The following is a 23,103-nucleotide window of genomic DNA, read 5'->3' as shown; positions in this document are numbered from 1 at the left end:
GTTGGAATATTATCATTTTGGCAGAAAGTGACAAAATAACTATAAAATATGTGTTCAAATTTTAAATACATGATGTTATTTATGAATAATAATAAAAAAACATTTAAGGTCCAAAAAGATGCAGTAAATTCTAATGCTGTCAAATGCTCTACACAATATACTTTTTATTTTAAATATTGAAGACATGTTATCAGTAGGCAAATAAACATTTTACCTAATACACACATATTAATTGCAAATGCAGATAACCAATAATATCTTTGAAGAAATCTCTTCATTTCTTTCCAGAGCTGAAACATGTTATCACCCATTTTGACCAGTTTAAACCACATTCTTCTTTTTCTTTAGGAGTGGAATGACTACAGACTGGTTTGGGATCCAAATGAGTATGAGGGCATCAAAAAACTGAGAATACCATCACGGCACATCTGGCTTCCTGATATAGTACTCTATAACAAGTATGTCATTGTGTTTGTCAAAAATACATTTCCTTTGTGATTTAAAAGAAAATGAAAAAAAAATCTCTTGAGGCTACATTCTGCATATTTGATCAAAATACAATATAACTATTATTAAACGGTAGTAAAATGGGGTATATGCACAGCTTGTGTTTCTTCCCATACTGATAAACTTCTGGTGAAGTTAGTGTGACTTTTTAAACATTTTATATGGTTCATTTTACAGCATTGGTGTTTTAATATAATTAAAATGTAATCAGTTCAATAGACTTCAGTGTTCATTTAATTGTTCAAGTGTAAAACGAGTTGACAAAAGCTGTTTACACGTACGCGCCTATAAGAATCGGCAGGCTAGTTCAGAAACTTCATATAATTATAATTATATATATATATATATATATATATATATATATATATATATATATATATATATATATATATATATATATATATATATATATATTTTTTTTTTATATATATATTTTTATTAAAAAAAAATACATATATATATATTCTCAAATCTGATTGGCTGATATCAGAACTCCTACAGCCTCTTTACCCTTTGTGTATTACTCCGCCCACATACAGCCAGCAAAAAGCAGACACTACAGATCTAAAGTTTACAAGATGCACGCTCAACTGTTTAACTGTCAGCTTATGATTTGAATCCGGAAAAAAAGTAGTTTCTCATACAAAAGGGTTTTTTGAGACTCTCCATGTTTGATTTTGTTTTTATATACACAATTATGCCATCAAACTGTTGTATAAACGTAATATCACACGAGTAGCAGTGCGATATGGTTGTATATCGGCACTGGTGGGGGCACTAAGGCACTCGGCCTGCGGCCTTGTGCCAACGCACGCCTCCCACCAGTGCCAATATACAGCCATATCGCACTGCTACTCGTGTGATATTGCTCATATATATATATATATATATATATATATATATATATATATATATATATATATATATATATATATATATATATATATATATATATATATATATATATATATATATATATATATATATTTATTATTATTATTATTTTTGTCAATTAATTTTGTGCCTAAAAAGTATCGGTTCAGGCACCGGTTACTGCAAAATTCAAAGTCCTTCCGCATGTTTCTGCATATACCTCATTGTGTAATATTAATACAGTAATATAGTAACAGTGTTTCCTTTAGGATTTTTTCCAGCTGTAGCGGCAGACTTTGTTGGGCTCTTTACACAGATCTACCAACTACCTTTGGCGTTATATTCGATGACAAATGTTGTGAGCGCAGTATTACAAGTCGAGGTCGCATTTATGTTACACAAATCTCTTTTGCGCAGATTTCCTCTGTTTGTGCACAAAACTTCTTGCACACCCCTCAAATATACACTGCTCAAGTGCAGATTTTCTTGTGCCCTCTCAAATAAACCCTGCTAAAGTGGGATTTAGTGTGTTTATGTAACATTTATAACATATAACATATAGTATGTCAACATTTATAAGCTTTGCAAGGAAAATTTTTGAATGTCTCCAATAGACCTACAGAGCGGCATTAATGCGTCCTGAAGTAAAGTGAAACAGCCATAAACTGCTGATGATGGTAAACTCACATGTGTGTTTTTTTTTTTTTTTATTTATGCAAAGCTTTTGATTTAGTTGATCAACATTTACTTTTAGATAAGCCTCGTGCTATTGGTCTGTCTGAATGCGATGTGAAAACAATTTGTAGTATTAAATGGGTTTATCTCAGATTTCTTGGTTCAATAAAGAGGTGTTCCTCAGGGTTCAATACTAGGACCACTTGATTTTTTTAAATTTATGTTTCAGTTTTTCTCAGTCGCTTTGGTGCATTTCTCACTACACTATTTACATTTGCACAACAGTTAATGCATTTCTCAAAACAATTAGTCATTTGTGCACATCCTGGTAGCAGTTTCTCATTCTTTTCAACAAATTGTGAATGCTTTTGGACAAGCATTAATTGCTTTTATACAACTCTCTGCTATTTATAACATTATTATTTGCTTCTGTCATGTCAGTCAAAATGAACTTATCTTGTAAATGCTGAATAGTCATTCCATATAAAACTAATAGTCCTCATTTCATTACTGGAGTCATTACATACAAAAATGGTGAACTAGTTGTCAAAATCTGTCAAACTAATTTTTATAAACCAAATTTAAATATTTATTTTCCTGAAAATGTCTTTAAAATTGAACAATTTGATGAATGATATACAGACCTGTGTATGTTGTAGGCTCAGTTCCAATATGTACTGCAATATTGTGTACAGTTGTGCCCAGCTCTACCTAAAGGGAGTTTATGTTTGTTGTAAATAAGGGTGTGTTTATTCTTTTGCACAATGCTGTGAGTAAATTAGGATTGCAAAGAGCAAATGCAGTAAAAATGTGAAACGTACATATTCAGTGTCTTGTACTCAGATAACTCACTCAATGCAATGATGTCTCACTTTACTGAAGTTTTCAAATGGCTGTGCAAATAGCATATATAGTGCTGTCTTGAGCATTTTCAGGAAGTGTCACCAAAATCTGATTTTTTTTGCATTGAAAAAATGTACAGAGTAAACTGTCATAATGAAAACATGACTAAGCATTTGACTATCTTGTTCATAAACAATGATGTCAGGACTTTTCATTTTGACGATACTGACAGTTTGATCGACATGAATACTTGCTTTTGAGGAATGAACTATCCATTTTGAGCATGTGACGCGCTTTTGCAGGTTATCAGCTAGGTTTTGCGGTTTGCACTAATTGTTTTGAGAAATGCATTAACTGTTGTGCAAATGTAAATAGTGTAGTGAGAAATGCACCAAAGCGACTAAGAAAAACTGTAATAATTTACCATTCATTTTCAATAAGTGAAATAGCCCCATATACGTGTCACATTCTGATATCTTACAAAATCAGTTGTCCCTTTAGAATGATTTTAATCTGTTCTAAAATTGGCTTTTAGATAATTGCTTAATAAAACAAAATCTTACATTATGATTTTTGGTTCCAGACAAAAACTTAAATACAAAAGTTACTCTTATTCAATATTATGTATTGATACTTCTTTGCGTAAAGTTGATAAGATTAAATACCTTGGAGTATGGCATGGATTCTGAACTTTCCTTTAAATCACAAATTAATCATATTGTGAGGAAAGTCAACCTTGGAATTAGTACCTTACATCAATCTAGACATTGTTTTTCATTTAGTGTTTACAAGAAACTTGCTCCTATATATCCAATTTTTAATTAGTGTGATATTGTGTCAGACTGCATCGAAATTAGATCTTGCTCCTCTTAATACAGCATATAATAGGTTGTTCTTTTTATACACGTCACTGAATTATGTATGATCTACTGCAGTGGCCATCTTTGCATACAAGACAACATATTCACTGGCTTCAATTTATATTTAAATGTATTTATTTTGCGTATCCTTATTATTTACAACACTATTTTACAACACTAATTAATTCCTTAAATTATCAAAAAAGACTAAATGGACTAGCATGTATAGTTGTATTAAACCCCCTGAATTATTAGCCCCCTATTTCTATTTTATTTTTTCCCCAATTTCTGTTTAAAGAGCCCATATTATACATGAAATAGGGTCATATCTTGGTTGTAAGGGTCTCCAACAACAGTCTAATATGCATGCAAGGTCAAAAAACACTTTCATGGTCTTATAATCTGCATTTATTTTTACCTAATTATCCCAGCGACTCCTGTATGAATCGTCCAGTGATTCATTTGTTCCCAAACCCCTCCTTAGCGCGAAGCTAATCTGCGCTGATTGGACCGATGACAGTCTGTCGCGATTGGTCGACTGCCTTCAGTCAGAGAGGGAAATGGCCAATAGCTAATCAGCAATTTAAAAAGTAATCACAGTTCATACACGCTCGATAGTGTAGGCGTGGATTTTAGCTGCCACACTATGGCGAGTGGATAGTGCCACGGATAACCGAACGAAGGAGACAGTCGTGTACTCGCCATACCACACACACACAAAAACACACACACACCTCCGGATGACAACGCTCCCGCTTCAGCCCGCACCCGCCAGGTTTTAGCCTAAGAACCCGCTCCGTTTTCTGCCCGCCGCGCCCGATCCCGCTAGAGCGGAGAACACAACCAAATATCACCCAGTATACAGTCCAGACAGCCAAGCTGTCTGTATAAAAACACACACACAGCACAAAGTACACAAAGCTCGTTCGTTCGTTCGCTCTCTCTCGCTCTCTCTCTCTCTCTCTCTCTCCGCGCCAGATTTCTGCGGCGCGGGAATACATTTCCGAATAAATCGCGGGAGCAGAACTCTAGCACGGAGCTCCATAAACAAACAGCACGCGTCGCGTTTTTAACGTGACTTTGCACGCGATAAGATAATATATCCAGTTAACCTGATACAGTACACGCGGTTACAAGTAACAAATCACAACTAAATACATTTGCAAGCTAGAGTAAACGAGGCAACAACTTTAACCGCACGTACTTACACTTGAGAAATGGAAGAAACCCATCCTGACGTCCATCAGTTACTCTTTACTGATCCTTCCTTTAACAAACTCAGATGAAGTATTCTTTGTAGCATGTAGCTTCCAGAAGATTCCAACTGCTTGGTTATAATGCTGATGTTTCATCTTTGGGTAGAGACTCAATATAATGTCCATCTGCAGTGTTACTTCAATCGACCGGCATGTTTGTGTGCGTGTGTTTGTGGGTGTGCGTGTGTTTGTGGGTGTGTGTGTGTGTCTGGGTTTCTGCGTCAGAGGGCGGGGCCTCAGGTTTGAAATCTCCCGGGTTTGCGCGTGCACGTGAATAACTTGGTTTCGTTCGTACGTCATGGCGAAACACCTAAGGAGTCGGTATCAAGGCGACTCGTTTGAAGCACTATGAGTCGACTCTTTTATAGATGAATCAACCGTTTTAAACACTGTATTCTTACAGATTTAAGCCTTAGCTGGATACTTCACTTCACTTAGAGCTGTGTTACACACTACATGGAGGGGAATTTTCAAAAACCCATAATATGGGCTCTTTAACAGAGAGAAGATTGTTTTTGACTTATTTCTGAACATAATAGTTTTAATAACTCATTTCTAATAACTGATTTATTTTATCTTTGCCATGATGACAGTAATTAATATTTTACTAGACATTTTGTAAAGACACTTCTATACAGCTCAAAGTGATATTTAAAGGCTTAACTAGGTTAATTAGGTTATAGGCAGGTTAGGGTAATTAGGCAAGTTATTGTATTGCGATGGTTTGTTCTGCTGACAGTCGAAAAGAAAATATAGCTTTAAGGTGCTAATGATTTTGACCTTAAAATGGTTTAAAAAAAAAAAGAAAAATTGCTTTTGTTCTAGCCAAAATAAAACAATTAGGCCTTCTCCAGAAGAAAAAAAACATTATCAGACATACTGTGAAAATTCCCTTGCTCTCTTAAACATCATTTGGGTAATATTTGAAAAAGAAAAAGAAATTCAAAGGGGGGCTAATAATTCTGATTTCAACTGTAAGAAACATTAGTAGCTCACTTATTTTTTATTATCTTATTGCACTCTCCGTTCTTAATCAGGCCATAAGCCCTGTAAACTTTTGGGATGTTTTAAAGCTTTGTAGCACAGTCAGTGTTTAGTGACAAACTCAACACAACAAGCAAGCTGTCACTGTTCCAACAGACTGGCTAATTATGCTAGAGAATTGCCCAAAGCAAGAGCCTTCGCCTCCCTTGTTGCTCTTCTTTCAGGTCGTTCATGTCTGCGCTGTTGACAAAGCTCAGAAGAATGAAAAAAATAAATAAAAGTTTGATGACAAAAAAAAAAAAAAAAAAACGTTTGGGTGGGATCTAGCTCAGATGTGTGCTCCTAATGGAAGTAATGTGTGTTAGATAATCTCCATTATAGTTAATAAAAAGGGAGGATGCACTTGCACATGTTTGTGTCTTGAACGGATGCACTGGGTGAAATGAGACTTAATTTGTTTAAGAGGCATTTCCTCGTGTAAAGAGACACTGGTGCGTGTAATCCTTTGCTAAAATAAGCATTGTATTTCTATGCTAATTTTAATTAAGAAGCTGTACACTAGTCATTTATTCAAGGGCATAGAGAGAAAGAGATTCTGGATTAAAGATCTGTTAATAAATGCATGTTAATCAGGAACTGTGTGTGTGTGTGATGAGGAGGCGTTTTCACATCTCATACGCATGGTTTTTCAGACTGAGTTTTTTGAGAGAAACTAATATAAGAGAAAGCTTACAAAACACTTTGTAATTAAAAAATATATATATTTTGTCAATTTAAAATCTCAAGTATTTTATTTTTGACACCAGTTTTTCGGGTATATTGGCAGCTAAAATACCACATAAATATTCGACAATAATATTATTATACACAAAATATCACATAAATATTTTCCAAATTACATTTTATTATTTCACTTTAGCTTTAGGTCATTTTTAAGGAATTAATGTCATCAATTCATTCATTCATTCATTCATTCATTCATTTTCTTTTTGGCTTAGTTAGATTATTAATCTGGGGTAGCCACAGCGGAATGAACCGCCAACTTATCCAGCATATGTTTTATGCAGCGGATGCCCTTCCAGCTGCAACCCATCACTGGGAAACATTCATACACCCTTATTCACACACATACACTACGGACAATTTAAGCTTACTCATTTCACCTATAGCGCATGTCTTTGGATTTGTGGGGGAAACCAGAGCACCCGGAGGAAACCCACAATAACATGAGGAGAACATGCAAACTCCACACAGAAATGGCAACAGAACCGGTGACCTTTTTGCTGTGAGGTAACAGCACCACTACCCACTGTGCCACCACAGGAATTAATTTGATTACAAAATAATATATTTAATATATTTTTTTTTCTCCAAGTGATGGTTTCCAGCTGGAAGGGCATCCGCTGCGTAAAAACGTGCTGGATGAGTTGGCGGTTCATTCCTCTGTGATGACCCCAGATTAATAAAGAGACTGAGCCGAAAAGAAAATGAATGAATGAATGAATATTAAAAATTTTTGAAATTATTTTGGAGATTTTTTTTTTTTCAGAAACCAGTTATGAAAAGTTTTTTTTTTTTTTATCAGTAAATCTATATATAGCTCCAATTGTTTTTTTTTTTTTTTTGAGGAAGAATTTTACAAAAAATTATAATTATAATTTTTATAATTATAATTATAATTTTTTTTGTAATTTAATAATAAATAACTATATAAATGCTACATTTATGCTGAAAAATCATTGTTTTAAACACACTAATATTTACTGTTTTAAAAAATCGTATAATTTATAAATAAAACCTTTCTTTTTCAAATATGTGTTCCGCAAAAAATATAACCTAAATCAAAGTATCTTATAAACAGTCTGCATAGAAGCACATACAGTAAGAAGAGAAAGTAATTATCTTATACAAAATGCTTTTGGCGATCAAGTTAAAATTGCTTTATATTTTGTTGTGAAAGTTCTTTATTATGCGGGCTGTGAGATAAATTGAAATTGTATTGTAATCGCAATTTGAAACATTGCAATTAGCTAATTGCATTAGGCTGCAATATGAAATATATTTGTATTATTTATTTGCCGTCTGTGTGTAATAGGCTTACTAGCAATTGACTGAGCACAATTGAGTGATAAATGTCTTGCTAAAAAGTAAGCTGAAATTATTCCAATGATACTCAATCTTGTAGCAAGCAATGGCAAAGTACAATTTCAGAGCTGTTTCGGCCATGTTAGTGTGCTGAGTGTTCTGTATTTTTAGAATTATTATTATTTGTTGTTTGTGTCATAAGCTACACTATCTCTCTAATTTGAGTTCAAACTGTTTACAGAAAGGTAAGGTAAACTATTCGCTATAGAGAAGATTAGTATTTAATTTCTGAATATTTAAAAATAAAATTGAATAAATGTTTAAGTAAGTTAATATCTTTTCAGGCACTGCATTTTAGCAGTAAAAAGCTACGATACAGATTATTGAGCTAAATCTTGACTACAAAATTAAACATTAATTAAATATTAAATTGAATATTTTCTCCAGATCGCACATTCCTTCTTAGCATAATAATTTTGACACACCATTTTTTTTTTACAATTATAGGTTCATTTTCATGAATTTATTCAATTTACTATAAGACTTTTATTATATTAAAAAATACACTGCACCTAATACCAAAATACCATTTTAATAATTTGCTTCGCCTTTGGTAAACTTTTAAAGTAATTAAACACCGTCTATTAAGCATTACCTCAGAAACCAAATTTTAAGCCAATTAATTTAAAACAAAAATTCAGAACATTCATTGTTTAATATTTGTCAAAAAAAAAAAACTGTATTAAAGTGCTTCATTTTGTCACATACAAATAAACATATGGATATTAGAGTGTGTATTCTCTTCTCTTACAGTGCAGATGGTGTGTATGAAGTATCATTTTACTGCAATGCAGTCGTCTCCAACACTGGTGACATTTTCTGGCTCCCTCCTGCCATCTACAAGAGCGCCTGTGCCATTGAAGTCCGCAACTTCCCCTTTGATCAACAGAACTGCACGCTTAAATTCCGCTCTTGGACCTACGACCGCACAGAACTAGACCTCTACTTGACGTCTGATTTTGCCAGTCGTGATGACTACACCCCTAGCGGAGAATGGGATATTGTGTCTCTCCCTGGCCGAAGAAATGAAGACCTCAGCGATCCCACTTACCTGGACGTCACGTACGACTTTGTCATCAAACGCAAGCCTCTTTTTTACACCATCAACCTCATCATTCCTTGCGTCCTCATCACGTCTCTTGCCATCCTGGTTTTCTACCTTCCTTCAGACTGCGGGGAGAAGATGACGCTGTGTATTTCGGTTCTTCTGGCTCTTACTGTGTTTCTGCTCCTGATCTCGAAGATCGTTCCTCCAACATCACTGGCCGTTCCATTAATAGGAAAATATCTGATGTTCACGATGGTGCTGGTCACGTTTTCTATCGTGACGAGTGTGTGTGTGCTCAACGTCCACCATCGTTCTCCATCCACTCATCGTATGCCAGAGTGGGTCAAGCGTGTGTTCCTGCATAAGCTTCCCTTTTTTCTTTTAATGCGCCGACCGGGAAGGTCTAATGTACGGGAGAGATTCAGACGGAAGCACCAGCGGAAATCCTTCTCCTCGGATACCAAGGGCTTGAGATTGGATGGAGACTCTTACTTCTTAAGTGATGACCCGGGGCGAGTGTGTGGTGCTTGGAGGGTCGGTGACCTTCCTGAGGGGTCAGAGTTCAGGCAGAGGGTGAAAGTCAGGCACGATCCAGACGTGGATGAGGCCATTGAAGGCGTGAGGTTCATTGCGGAACATATGAAGATCGAAGACGACGATGAAGGGGTGAGAAGGTTTTTTTTTATTGATTGACTTGATGGATTAGACAAGTTTTAGTAGATGAGTTTTATCAGACAACACAGCCTGTGTAATACAATTCTCGAATAAATAAGGAGTCAGCCAGTTAGCGTTTTAAAAAACATGCAGCATTACTGGTGTAATATGGTTCTTGAATTAATCAATCTGGGGTTCGGCTATTTTTAGGGAAGCACAAAGCAAGCAATACAAGCAGCTTTCTCTGATTTTCGAGCTAATGAATAAGCTATATATTTATACTAGTTCTCTTAGTAGTACTCTTTGGTTGGCCATCTGTTTGTTTCTAAGGAGTCTCCAGTTTCCGTTACTGCATAGTAGTTCAGTAAAAAGAAAGAAAGAAGAAATGCCTGCATGTGTTTATTGTTTTTCCTTATTGCAAACACAACACTAATTAATTAAAATACTAGCTCTAAAGTGAGGTAGCAATGGTTTCTGCTGTTCTGACGTCATCTGCAGATGTGAAGAAATGGTAGAAGAAAGTAGTTCCTCATACAAAAGGGTTTTTAGACTCTTCGTGTTTGATTTTCCTTTGTATATACACAATTATGCCATCAAACTGTTGCATAAATGCAATATTACACTGGTAGCAATATAGCTGTATATCGTCACTGGTGGTGGGACATCAAGGCACTCGATCGTGCCTCCTACCTGTGCCGATATACAGCCATATCGCACTGCTACTCGTGTGATATTGCTCATATACATTTTAAGTCAGAATTATTAGTTTAGAAAGAAAACAAATAATTATTATTATTTGTTTTATTTTGGCTAGAATAAAAGCAGCTTTTACATTTTTGAAAAACATTTTAAGGTCAAAATTATTAGCCTCTTTAAGCTATATATATATATATATATATATATATATATATATATATATATATATATATATATATATATATATATATATATATATTTTCAATAGTCTAAAGAATAAACTATTCATGTCTAATTACCCTAACCTGCCTAGTTAACCTAATTAACCTAGTTAAGCCTTTAAATGTCATTTTAAGCTGTATAGAAATGTCTTGAAAAATATCTAGTCAAATATTATTTACTGTCATCATGGCAAAGATGAAATAAATCAGTTATTAGAGAGGAGTTATTAAAACTATTATGTTAAAAATATCTATGTTAAACTGAAATTGGAGAAAAAAATAAACAGGGGGCTAATAATTTAGGGGGGCTAATAATTCTGACTTCAAGTGTATATATATGGATATTTTTCAATTTTTTATTTATCTGTTATTCATGTTTTTTTTTTGTTTGTTTTTTTCCTGTTTATTTATATTACTTTTACCTTTACATTACATTTATATTTAGAATTGCATTATGGTACTTCTTCCAACAATCTTTAGCCTTGAAAAGTTTGAAAAAGTTGCGTTTGTTAACATTTTTTAATAGATTAAAGTCATACAGTATATTGTCTTGGTTGGTGTTTTAAATATTTATGGTACAAAAACCTTGTAAGTAACTGCCAGTAAATTTTCTGTTATTTTACAGACTTTCATTTATTCAGCCTTCATTCATTCATTCATTCATTCATTCATTCATTCATTCATTCATTCATTCATTCTTTTTCTTTTCGGCTTAGTCCTTTTATTAATCTGGGGTCGCCACAGCGGAATAAACCGCCAACTTATCCAGCACATTTTTACGCAACGGATGCCCTTCCAGGTGGAACCCATTACTGGGAAACAATTAAAATATTTTGTAATCATATTAATTCCTGGGGTGGCATGGTGGCGAGGTGGGTAGCGCTGTTACCTCACAGCAAAAAGGTCACTGATTCAAGCCTCGGTTGGATCTGTTGGCATTTCTGTGTGGAGTTTGCATGTTCTCCTCGTGTTAGTGTGGTTTCCTCTAGGTGCTCCGCTTTCCCCCACAAGTCGAAAGAAATGCACTATAGGTGAAATGAGTAAGCTTAAATTGACTTTAGTGTATGTATGTGAATAAAAGTGTATGAATGTTTCCCAGTGATGGGTTGCATAAAACATTTGCTGGATAAGTTGGCGGTTTGTTCCACTGTGGTTACCCCAGATTAATAATCTTGCCCTATACAGACTTTTTTCTATTTCTATTTTTTGTTATATATGTTATTTTTTCAAAATACTAAAATGACTGTAAAGTCACAAACTGTAGAGTTGAATTTTCAAAACAAAAGTCGACAGAGTGAGAGAATTCAAGGTCTCATAATGCAATTTACAACCTTAAAAAATAGAAAACACTTGTGGATCACAAACTATATAATCTCATGAACAAATCAGATATATGTTTCTTCAGTGAAATAAAAAAAAAACAACAACATGTGATGTCTATAGAATTACATTTGGTTTCAGAACTTACATTTGACACTTTTACAGTGTAGTATGATTTTTCAACTTATAACTAGTGTAATTTAATTCTTAAGTAAATTATTATGTTTTTATTTTTTTTACAGTGAATCAAAAACCTCCTTATCAACTAGTGTTTTTCAGTTCTACTAATAGCTACAGGAGCTGGTTCATTATAGTGAATCAAAAAATATTAAAAGTAACCACAAGAATATAAATGACTTAAATGTGCAGTAGGTGATTTGCCACAATGCTAGCCTGTTAGCATAAATCCCTGAAACACCATCCCTCCCCTGCTGTCTAAAGCCACGCCTCCTGAAAACATGAGCGTGCACACCATAAAGATGACAGCACCCTCTCTTAAGTGTTGAGCTAAAGCTTGGCCGGTGGTGTGCAGGAATTACACTCATTATTACACTATTTTCTAAGCCATTTACATGCTATTTCTGACCAAATATTCAGTGTAGCGGTAAACGATATAGGGAGTGTGTCACAGGTTGTCATTGTTCAAAAATGACCCAATGTGATTATAAAACCAATTTTAACTCAGTAAAGGAGGCTAGGAAGGAATAGCATTTACTAATGTTTTGTTGTCAAACTAAATAAAATCTACATTATCGATGTTGTAAAAGGCCCTTATCAAACTGAAAATAGTCACATCGATCTTTCACTGGGAAATTTTAGTGGCTGAACAACACTTGAGTGCATATAACCCATTCAAAACAACCCAATCTACATCAGCTCTGTGTGACAAAAATAATTTTAAAACACAACATTACCTGTTAAAGAGAAATACTTTAGCTATGGTGTCGTTCGTCCTCCAGCATGCAAAAGTAACTCCAATATGGATTCAGGATTTTAAAAAAGTACGGCAGAGCTGCGTACAAACAGGTCCGCAGTAGCTCAAATCTGTATTTGCTGACAGACAGTTTGGGCTACTTATCAGAATTATGGTAGATGTCGGCCTGGCACTATTTTAATTGGATGAACATTTTTTAGTCTTATGCCCTACCCAGAATATTAAAATACATGAAAAAATACATTTAGATCATTTACTTTAATCATTACTATTTGAATGTGAAGAGACTTTCAACCAGCACAACAAAAACTGCTTCTGAAGACAACCACCTACTGCACCTTTAAATAATAACCCTTATAAGCCAGTCATTTTTAAGTAAACTAAAAATATAAAATGCTGCACAAGTGATATAGCTTTCAGACTAAAGGAGTTTAGAAGCCCAGACAACTTAACGTGTAAAAAATAAATAAAAATTGTAGCAAATCTAGTGTAGTCCAATTCTAAAATGAATGTCACACCGAAGCTTTTTTCTTTATAATGAATTCAAAAATAATGAACACAAACCAGTGCAGTCCAATTGGGTCATTTTACCCATATTCCTTTGGTTTATTCCCTGATTTTATATGGGTTGCCACAGCATAAAGAGCCTCCAATTACACTGCCACATGTTTTACTGGCAGATGCCCTTCCTGCCACAACCCAGCCCCCAAAAATGATTAGATTTAGTTTATCCAATTCACCTATACCGCATGTCTTTGGACTGTGGAGGAAACCAGAGCACCCGGAGGTAGTCTCACATAGCTAGACCTCGCATAGACAGTCTGACAGCTGAAGGTCTGGGAGTTTTGGACGCTTTTGGTCAAGGACCACCCACTATGTTATAATACAGTCAGGTTAACCAATCAATAACTTTTTGTTATGTGCCGTGCCCTGTTTGACGATGTGGACATGCCCTCACAATTACAGCCCAACATGTAATCACAGTGCACATCCTTGTAATAATTCAGCATTTAAGTTTAATAAATAAATGCTCATTGTAGCAAAGTTATCCCTACAATAACAGACGGGTGTGCAGGCAGTAAATCACTGGTTCATAAATGTCTAAGAAAGTTATACATTTATCAATGAGCATGTATCAATACAAACATCACAGCTTTTTTATCCGCTCTGACTTGGCTGAATAAGAGTGCTAAACACTTGAATCCTGAAAATCCTATATATATAAAACCAATCTTTGGATGATTAAGGATCTGTTTCCAGAAAAGTGTACCTTATGAATCAGACATTTAGCCAAAGGTCCACGGGCGGTGTTTGGTGTGAAGTCTGAGACTGAGACTAACCCACAGAAGACCCACACAGGGAAATGTGAAAATTCCAAACATAAAGGCTTCTTGGCTTAGCCTGGACTCAAATTAGCAACCTTCTTGCTGTAAAGCAACAGTACTACCCACTGAGCAAACGTGTCATCCTTTAAGGTATCAGTTATGGAATTAAAAAATAACATGAAAAAACATGTTGTATGATTTGTAAACTAGAGAACTTTTTAGAAGGCGAAGTAGTGGCACAGTAGGTAGTGCTGTCGCCTCACAGCAAGAAGGTTGCTGGGTCGCTGGTTCGAGCCTCGGCTCAGTTGGTGTTTCTGAGTGGAGTTTGCATGTTCTCCCTGCGTTCGCGTGGGTTTCCTCCGGGTGCTCCGGTTTCCCCCACAGTCCAAAGACATGTAGTACAGGAGAATTGGGTGGGCCAAATTGTCCGTAGTGTATCAGTGTGTGTATGTTTGTGGATGTTTCCCAGAGATGGGTTGCGGCTGGAAGCGCATCCGCTGCATAAAAACTTGCTAGATAAGTTGGCGGTTCATTCCACTGTGGCGTCCCTGGATTAATAAAGGGACTAAGCCGACAAGAAAACAAATGAATTAATGAACTTTTTAGAGCTAAGACATTTCAGTCAATTAAAAAATGTTCATCACTACAACAAATATAGTTTGGTTTTTGAACAAATGACTCTTATGAGTCAAATCCTTGCAGTGAAACAAAAAGCACACAGCACAACCAGTGAAGTTTCTTCAGCAAATTACTTAAAAGAGCTTTTCTTAATGACTGAATAAAAAACAACAGATTAACCAGTGTAGCATGATTTCAAATTACTCTGACAAGTGAATACAGCACAACCAGTATATCCAGTTCTCCAAGTATTGACTCATCTTCTAATAACTTACTACTGTATAAGATTTAGTTCAACCAACTGAATACTGATTTGTTGGTGTAGTTAAAGATGCAAGTAATTTTTATCTGTATACTTAACTAGAGATAGGAAATAGCAGGAAATTGTAGGGCTCTAATTTAATGGTCTATGCGCAAAGTCTAAGGGCCCTATCATACACCTGGCGCAATAAGGCGCAAGATGTTGTGTATGGTGTGATTTGTTGCTATTTCCAGACTAGCGCAACCCTAATTTTCTCGTTTTGAGCCACTTTGTGGACTCATAGGTGTCCCAGTCTAAAAAGGAGGTGCGTTAAGGCGCATTGTTAGTGCGTTGCTATTTTGAGAAACTGAAATAGACTGCACCATTGACCAAATGAAAGCTGGTCTAAAGTCCAGGACAAAACTATTAGCTATGCATTAACAAAGGTCCAGGATGTACAGCAAAAATAAATAGATTAAAATTATTATTTTGTATAGAAATAAAAAAAAAAAAAAAACATTACCTCCATGCCTTCTCCATGTCGGGGGGCTTTTTTCAGTTTATTCATGACAATTTGCATTTTGCAGCATTTATTATTTATTATATACATATTATATAAATAACAAAGTCAAATAAAAATAATGACTACTCATATTTAGATTTAGGGCGAGGCAGTGGCGCAGTAGGTATTGCTGTCGCCTCACAGCAAGAAGGTCGCTGGGTCGCTTGTTCGAACCTCGGCTCAGTTGGCGTTTCTGCGTGGAGTTTCCATGTTCTCCCTGGCTTCGCGTGGGTTTCCTCCGGGTGCTCTGGTTTCCCCCACAGTCCAAAGACGTGCGGTACAGGTGAATTGGGTAGGCTAAATTGTCCGTAGAGTCTGAGTGTGTTTGTGGATGTTTCCCAGGGATGGGTTGCGGCTGGAAGGGCATCCGCTGCGTAAAATCTTGCTGGATGGGTTGGCGGTTTATTCCGCTGTGGCGACCCCGAATTAATAAAGGAACTAAGCCGACAAGAAAATGAATGAATGAATATTTAGATTCATTTACTACTATGTATATATGCAGGTGACGCATTGGCACAGTAGGCAGTGCTGTCACCTCACAACAAGAAGGTCGCTGGTTTGAGCCTCCACTGGGTCTGTTGCCACTTCTGTGTAGAGTTTGCATGTTCTCCCTGCGTTCACATGGGTTATTACCGGGTGGTCCGGTTTGGGTAGGCTATATTGTCCGTAGTGTATGAGTGTGAATGGGTATGTATGGATGTTTCCCAGAGATGGGTTACAGCTGGAAGGGCATCCGCTGTGTAAAATGTGTGCTGGATAAGTTGGCGGTTCATTCTGCTGTGGCGACCCCAGATAAATAAAGGGACTACGCCAAAAAGAAAATGTTACCCTTCCAGCTGCAACCCTGTACTGGGAAACACCCATACACACTCACATTTACACACACTCTTATACACTACTGCCAATATAGTTAGCTATTATTCACGAATACCACCTGTCTTTATATATGTATAAATATATATGTGGTTGAAACGAGGAATTTTACTTTTTTACTTTTGTACATTTTTGAGGCCGTACTTCTTTACTTTAACTTAAGTACAAACATGTAGTCAGTACTTTTACCAGAGTCGTTTTAAAAATGAGTATCTGTAATTCTACTTAAGTGAAGGATGCTTGTACTTTTGCCATCTCTGGCTAAAACACCATCAGAATTTTGCTGAAGCTCAAGCTTTAAGCCCACACCTGATTCCCCCATGACTGCATATATACAGTAGTAATTTAAGTATTTTCCACTTGTATGCGTCCTGCAGATCATTGAGGACTGGAAGTATGTGGCCATGGTGATCGATCGCCTCTTCCTGTGGATTTTTATCCTGGTGTGTGTCGTCGGCACACTCGGACTATTTGTTCAGCCGCTCTTTCAAAGCTACAACACCCCCGTCGCAGAGGAAGAGTGAGTCACATCTTTCTCTCTCTTTAATTCATGACAGAGGAGTGTTTGAAGGCCAGTGCCTTCCGGAGTTTTGCAAACTTAATATGTTGTCAACAACTGCGTCACCTGCAATTTGCAAAAGTTTACTGATGATCTGCTTCTTTCTTTCTGTCCTTCTCTTCCTCCTTTCCCTTTCCCCATCCCACCATCCTCTTTTCTGTGTCTTCCTTTTGCAGATATGGAGATTTTTAAAGTGTCCAAGCAATTCTGCCACTTTTGGATAAACCTATTGACTGAACTTTGACATCACATGCATCAGTTTTCAGCAGAACATAACCTACACCACCTTAGAATAAATATAATAATCTTAATCACAATCTACCTAAAATAGGTTGTTTTCAATCACGTGGTTCTGGTGACGTGTGATATTCAGATGGAGGGCAGGAAGTAAAAAACTGAATTGGAGACATAACATCCGTATTTTTGTCATTTATACCATATTTCAAAGGAGATATAAAATAGAAAATAACCACATATGTTGGCAGGATCTTTATATCATGAAGAGGGGCGAATTTTCTACTGAACTGAAATATATTTGCCTGTCATCAGAGTGGTAGATACTGTACAAGCTTTTACGTTACATGACAAAATACTCTATAGTAAGTAATATAGTGTGTGGAAGCATACTATAGATAATTGACCCTTCGCTAAGTCCCGGCTTCCTTAGTTACTGTTGCTACACCTGTCAAGCTTTCGTGCCTGGCATGGCTTTTACAATATGTATGCGCCGATGTCAGACATTGCCAGAGATATAATGTCATTTTTAGTGAACAGGTGAGATATCAGAGAAAGCCAGACAAAAAAGGACTGCAGTATGCATTACAGGGGTATACTGTATTCACCACATAATAGGCAACCGATTAGAGAATAATTCAATCAAAATTGAAGCTAGCTTAGCCTAGCCACCTCATACGCTAACCACTCAACAGCTTAGCTCATGCTCAGCAGGAGAGGTGACAACAAAAATAATCTAATAATAACACATGAAACCATGATTTCTCAATTTATAGCCAAAAAGTCTGATAGATTAATTGTTGTGCAATGAAATATAGCTTTACTAACTGAAAAGGAAACACGCATGGTAGTGCTTTTACACAGCCAGAAAGGGGAAACTGATGGATGTGCCAAATATTAGCATCATTGACCCATAACAATGTACAGTAAGTTGCCTATAAATCAGTATGTTTGTGTGCTCTTTATAAATGACTGATAAACAGCTATGGGTATAGTATATTCATTGCAAGTGCTCAGTTTGTGATCAAATCTCGTTGATTTGTAATTTCAAATATTCTTAGCTTGAAATAAATGGAAATATGAAATTCAGTAAAGTTAGCAACAGATTCGCATATTCGTATTTTCCGGATCAATAACTCATGTCATCTTGACCTATTCGCTATTAGTATGACTAAGTTACTATGGCGAAGGCTTAAACGGAGCATTGCTCATAGTATCGAGCGAAAAAAAGGAAAAAGACAGATGTGAAACATTACCTGCTTTGTATTTTTGTAGGAAGCACAGTTTAGATCTGTTTAGGGTAAGTTATTGCCGTCGATCTAAGACTGAATGTGTCAGGAATATCAAAACCAATTTACCACCTCTCACACAGTTTGATCCACGCTGGCATTTCTCCCCTTGGGTTTTAGGTATTAAAAAGGGGAAAAAATTACACCATCCTGTCCAAACTTTAAGGATACTGGGTATCAGATTTACACAATACATATACACTTGCTCAAAAGCTTGACAGAGCCCCTGCGCATAGCTGCAGTTGCTAAGCCACGATTGTTGGGTGGAGATTTTTGGGTGTGGCTTAGCGTAGGGTCAATTACTTGAAATTAAGTAGTAATATTGTTGCTGTTGTTTAGCATAACTGTACTGTATTAATAAACTAATTATTCAATAGGCTTCAGTTCTATACGCTATAATTATACACCATCACAATGCAGCAGAGTTTACACTAACGTTATTACAGTTTATCAGTTCACAATGTTACAGTATTCTGTAGCATTAATTAACAAATAGTTGAACACATTATACACTTTATGTGGTTCAAAAACATGTTTATTATTAAATTACTATAGTTTTTCCCCATGCAGATATCTTCCAGACATCGTGAAGTAACAGTTGAAAGCATACAAAAGAATTGACTCATAGTCTATAATATTATTATTATTATTTTTTTTGGTAAGGGGGGAAATATATAATAACTATCTAGTTTTGTCGCAAGGGTTAAATATTTTTGTTTTGTTCAGTCGATAAACTTACCATCAACAAACATTCACTAGTGCTCCTTATCTTGATGTTCAGATTACGGTTGTTTATTCTGCCAAAATGCCACTAAAGAAATTGATTATTGCAAAACAAGACGGAGCTTTCATGTAATTACATGGCAGGGTACGTTATTTATATTCTCCTGGATTTTGTGGTGGTGTATAAATCAGATTTTTATTTAACACATTAACATATTTAAACACATAGCTAGGCCTATATATAATTTTTATTGTTGCTGTCTAACGAATTTTCTTTAATTTCTTGAACTTTCCCCTTTTTGTAACAAAAACTTTTGAAGTTCTACAAAAGCTGTTCGTTTCTTATTTTGGCTCATTTAAACAATTTTAAACAACATAAATTGAAAAAACATTTTGATGTTCTGTTAGCGATTCCTATGTAGAACAACCACTTCCTGCTAGGGGGTGTCAAAATTAATTGTTTCTTCGGTGCACTGCGATGCAATTTGGTATCGGTTCAGTAATAGATTCTAACCAATTATTACGTACTGACATCATTAATCTCATATGCGCTATATTGTGGTAGCTTACAATGTCGAGAGAGGCGAGCGTGAGTAATTAAAATGCTCTAACTACTTGAAAATGCAGAAACTCTGCACAATTCACTGCATGTGTTTGCTGAACACTAAAGTTACAGCAGAATCCTCTATTTAAGGATATGGAGAAACTGAAAGTAAACTCCATTTCTCTCTCTCTCGCTCTCTCTCTCACTCTCACTCTGGATCAGTGACCAGTTGGCGTGAGGTAACTTTTCCTCCCCTGTCGGCACAGCGATACTTCTGGATACAGACACGAGTGTGACTGCAGAGCGAGGTTTCTCCACTGCGTCTTTCATTGATCGGCTGTGATCGCCGCTGCCGTTTATTAGCGTCACTCATCGTGAACAGTGCCAGAGTGTTAGAGCCAATCGCAGCCCTTTCTGTTGAGTGTGTGACCAATTATAGGGGTATAAGAACTCACTTGACAAGGCACAGATATTTATATTTGTTTATTTGCTATAAATGCTTATGTTGTTCTGTGCATGTCCTTGAGTTTTTAAAGGTACAGTTCATATATCTGGCTGTTTGTATTAAAGGACAAAATTGTATTACAAATAATGTATAAATATAATTACAAATTTTAATACAAGAATTCTTGCTCTGAGAGGTAAAATATCAAATTGTGTATGGAAAGCATTGTAAATGCACCATGATGCACCGAGATATAGAATTAAACGGAATGGATGGCATGATAATCGTAACTGAACCGTGAGTCCCGTCTAGGTTCCCACCTCTACTTTCTGCCCTCCATCTGAATTTCGCATTTCATCAATGACATCATTTGAAAACAACCTATTCATTTTAAGCAGGCTAAAAAAAGCATTTCTCAATTAGTGCAAACTATCTTTCTATGCAAAATATGGCTTCTTATATCATGTGTATTGAACAAACGAGTGCTGTATTGCTCTCGGAAAGCAGGCTGTAAACACGATTTTATATTTTCTACATTTTGTATTTATTGAGGTAGCAGTACACTCACAAATGATGATTAATTGGAGAAGAGCATTATAATCAGCCATAAAATCAACCATTACCTGATCTGATTCCTTTAGATCCAAATGAACACACCAGCTGCTTCCTTCAGTTGCTTAGTCAAATCCCTCCTGTGTGTCACATGGCAATCTCTGTTACACTCTCAAAGCTGTAAACCAATGATCCTGTTTCTGTAATTAAGAAAAACAGTAATAGTGTGACATGACTGCTCTAAATGCCACTAAGTCTCTGCAGCCAAATCCTTGTATGACTAATATTTATACGTGTTATGTAGTGTTCACTTTTATATTTTTTCAAGGCACACATTCACTACTCTCAAAGGAGGTTTACAGGGTTTGAAAAGCGTGATGATTATTGGAGGCCTTGACTCAAGGACTCATTTTCTAAGAGGTTTTTTCTTCTTGCTTGACTTCACACACAAATGCATCGACACACAACCTATAGTGCACTCAATATTGTGTGATATGAACATTTGATTACTGGCCGCGAGTGGTTTTCCGGAACTGAATCACATTTTAATTGCCTTAAATGAAAGTTTCATGCAGTGATTGAAAAGCACTTCACCATCACAGCATCATGATCAAACAGACTTTTCAAAATAAGCATTGTAATTGCATATATATAAAAAAGTATACAATAAAACATTTTCATTCATTTCTTTTGGTGTTTTTGAGAGCAGTTTCTTCTATTTCTGTCATTTAATTTTTTGTTCCATCTTTGAATTGAGTATATAGAAACTTGCAATCCCAAGTAGGCAATGTTATATTATTGATATACAGTTAACGTGATACATAGGTGCATATTTGTTTAAATGTCACAATGTGTTTTCATCAACATAGGCTCGTTTTGAAAACGTAGCCCTATATACGTTTCTGGAGATCACAATTGGTACTTTTTAAAATACTATTGATTGGGTTTAGAGAATGAGGGGAATGGGTCAGTCAGTCAGCGATTTAGTCAACAGTGGCCTCTGATGTATTTGCGAAAACAAACTGCAAAAAATGTAGCTCCTGGGACGTATTTTGCTATCTCCAGACATGCTCTCTCCAAATAGATCCTGGAAACCATTATAAATGTAGGTGCCTTAATCTTAATCTTTCTTCCAACATAAGCATGAAAACAATATTTCATAGCTATGGAAACATCTGAGAAGTGTGTACTTTACATTTTCAAGTGGTCTTCCCTGTTATGCTGTTTATTTTTCCATGCTAGGGCTCTTGATTTAATGTATTGTAATTTAATTTATGGATTTTTTAAAATGCTTTCACACTTTCAGACCTGTGTTAGTAATCTTACTTTTCATACAGTTCCACTCATTGGAGATAAACATGGGGCAGGACAACTTGCATAGAGGAACCTGTACAGTGAAATTAGATATATAGTGTTCAGTAGCGGGGCTATGCTTAAACCAATCAGCTTCCCACGTTGGCTATTTGGGGGAAGTGGACCTTCCCTAAACCATTTGACTCAGACTCTCTCTGGACTCACTCATGATGGATCCCGAGCTTCAGATACACCCCTCTGACTCAAACTTCATGTATACTGCGTTCCGCCATTCATATACCTCACCCCCTCAAACTTCCTCGGTCAAACTCATTGTTCGACATTTCTCCAACACCAACTCAATCACAAGTCCGATCTCCTCCACATACGTGTACACTTTCATGCAGTCAACATAGACCTCACTCTTCCACCAGCAGCCCTCGTCAATGCTACCACAGCAGGTCTCCCGGGACCGAGAGTGAAATCTAGCAATGGACTATGGCCCACCTAAAATGTGCCCTCAAAAATAAAGTCATCAATTTCAGCCAGAACCTGGTTCAACAATCTCATCCAAGAAGTCCTCTACATGTCCAGCATATCTTCAAAACACTATTCTATACACTCCTTTTGGATCAGAGCAGCCACAACTGCATCTAGCTCAGGTGTCTCGGATGAAACCATAGTTCTGAGCAGATGGTCATCCAAAGCATACTGCCTATATATTTGGAGCAATCTCAATGACCTTCGTCAAGCTCAAACCCACATCAGCTCTCTCAAGTTTTGGGTTTCTTCTAAAGATTCCATTCCCATCTACAAGATGAAGCCTCTA

At 36.1% G+C, this 23,103-nt stretch overlaps 1 protein-coding gene across 2 annotated transcripts in view; it reads left to right on the top strand.

Moving 5' to 3' along the window:
- Positions 1 to 21,669, top strand: part of chrnb5a (cholinergic receptor, nicotinic, beta 5a) — a 50,073-nt gene extending 28,404 nt beyond the window's left edge. The window contains exons 4-8 of one of the 2 annotated variants that reach the window (XR_012406065.1): positions 349 to 458; positions 8,897 to 9,857; positions 17,013 to 17,155; positions 17,371 to 17,968; positions 18,020 to 21,669. Coding sequence is in view for 1 of the 2 variants with exons in the window: in XM_021476333.3 (XP_021332008.1) it covers positions 349 to 458; positions 8,897 to 9,857; positions 17,013 to 17,155; positions 17,371 to 17,386 (1,230 nt within the window). In the remaining variant the exon portion in view is untranslated. Of the gene's footprint in view, positions 1 to 348; positions 459 to 8,896; positions 9,858 to 17,012; positions 17,156 to 17,370 lie in introns of both variants that reach the window. The other variant, XM_021476333.3, reaches the window with a different exon arrangement.
- Positions 21,670 to 23,103: the final 1,434 nt, after the last annotated feature.

Source organism: Danio rerio, chromosome 1 (assembly GCF_049306965.1).
Source record: "Danio rerio strain Tuebingen ecotype United States chromosome 1, GRCz12tu, whole genome shotgun sequence".
NCBI classification, from domain to species: domain Eukaryota; kingdom Metazoa; phylum Chordata; class Actinopteri; order Cypriniformes; family Danionidae; genus Danio; species Danio rerio.
This window is presented reverse-complemented; position numbering and strand designations above follow the sequence as displayed.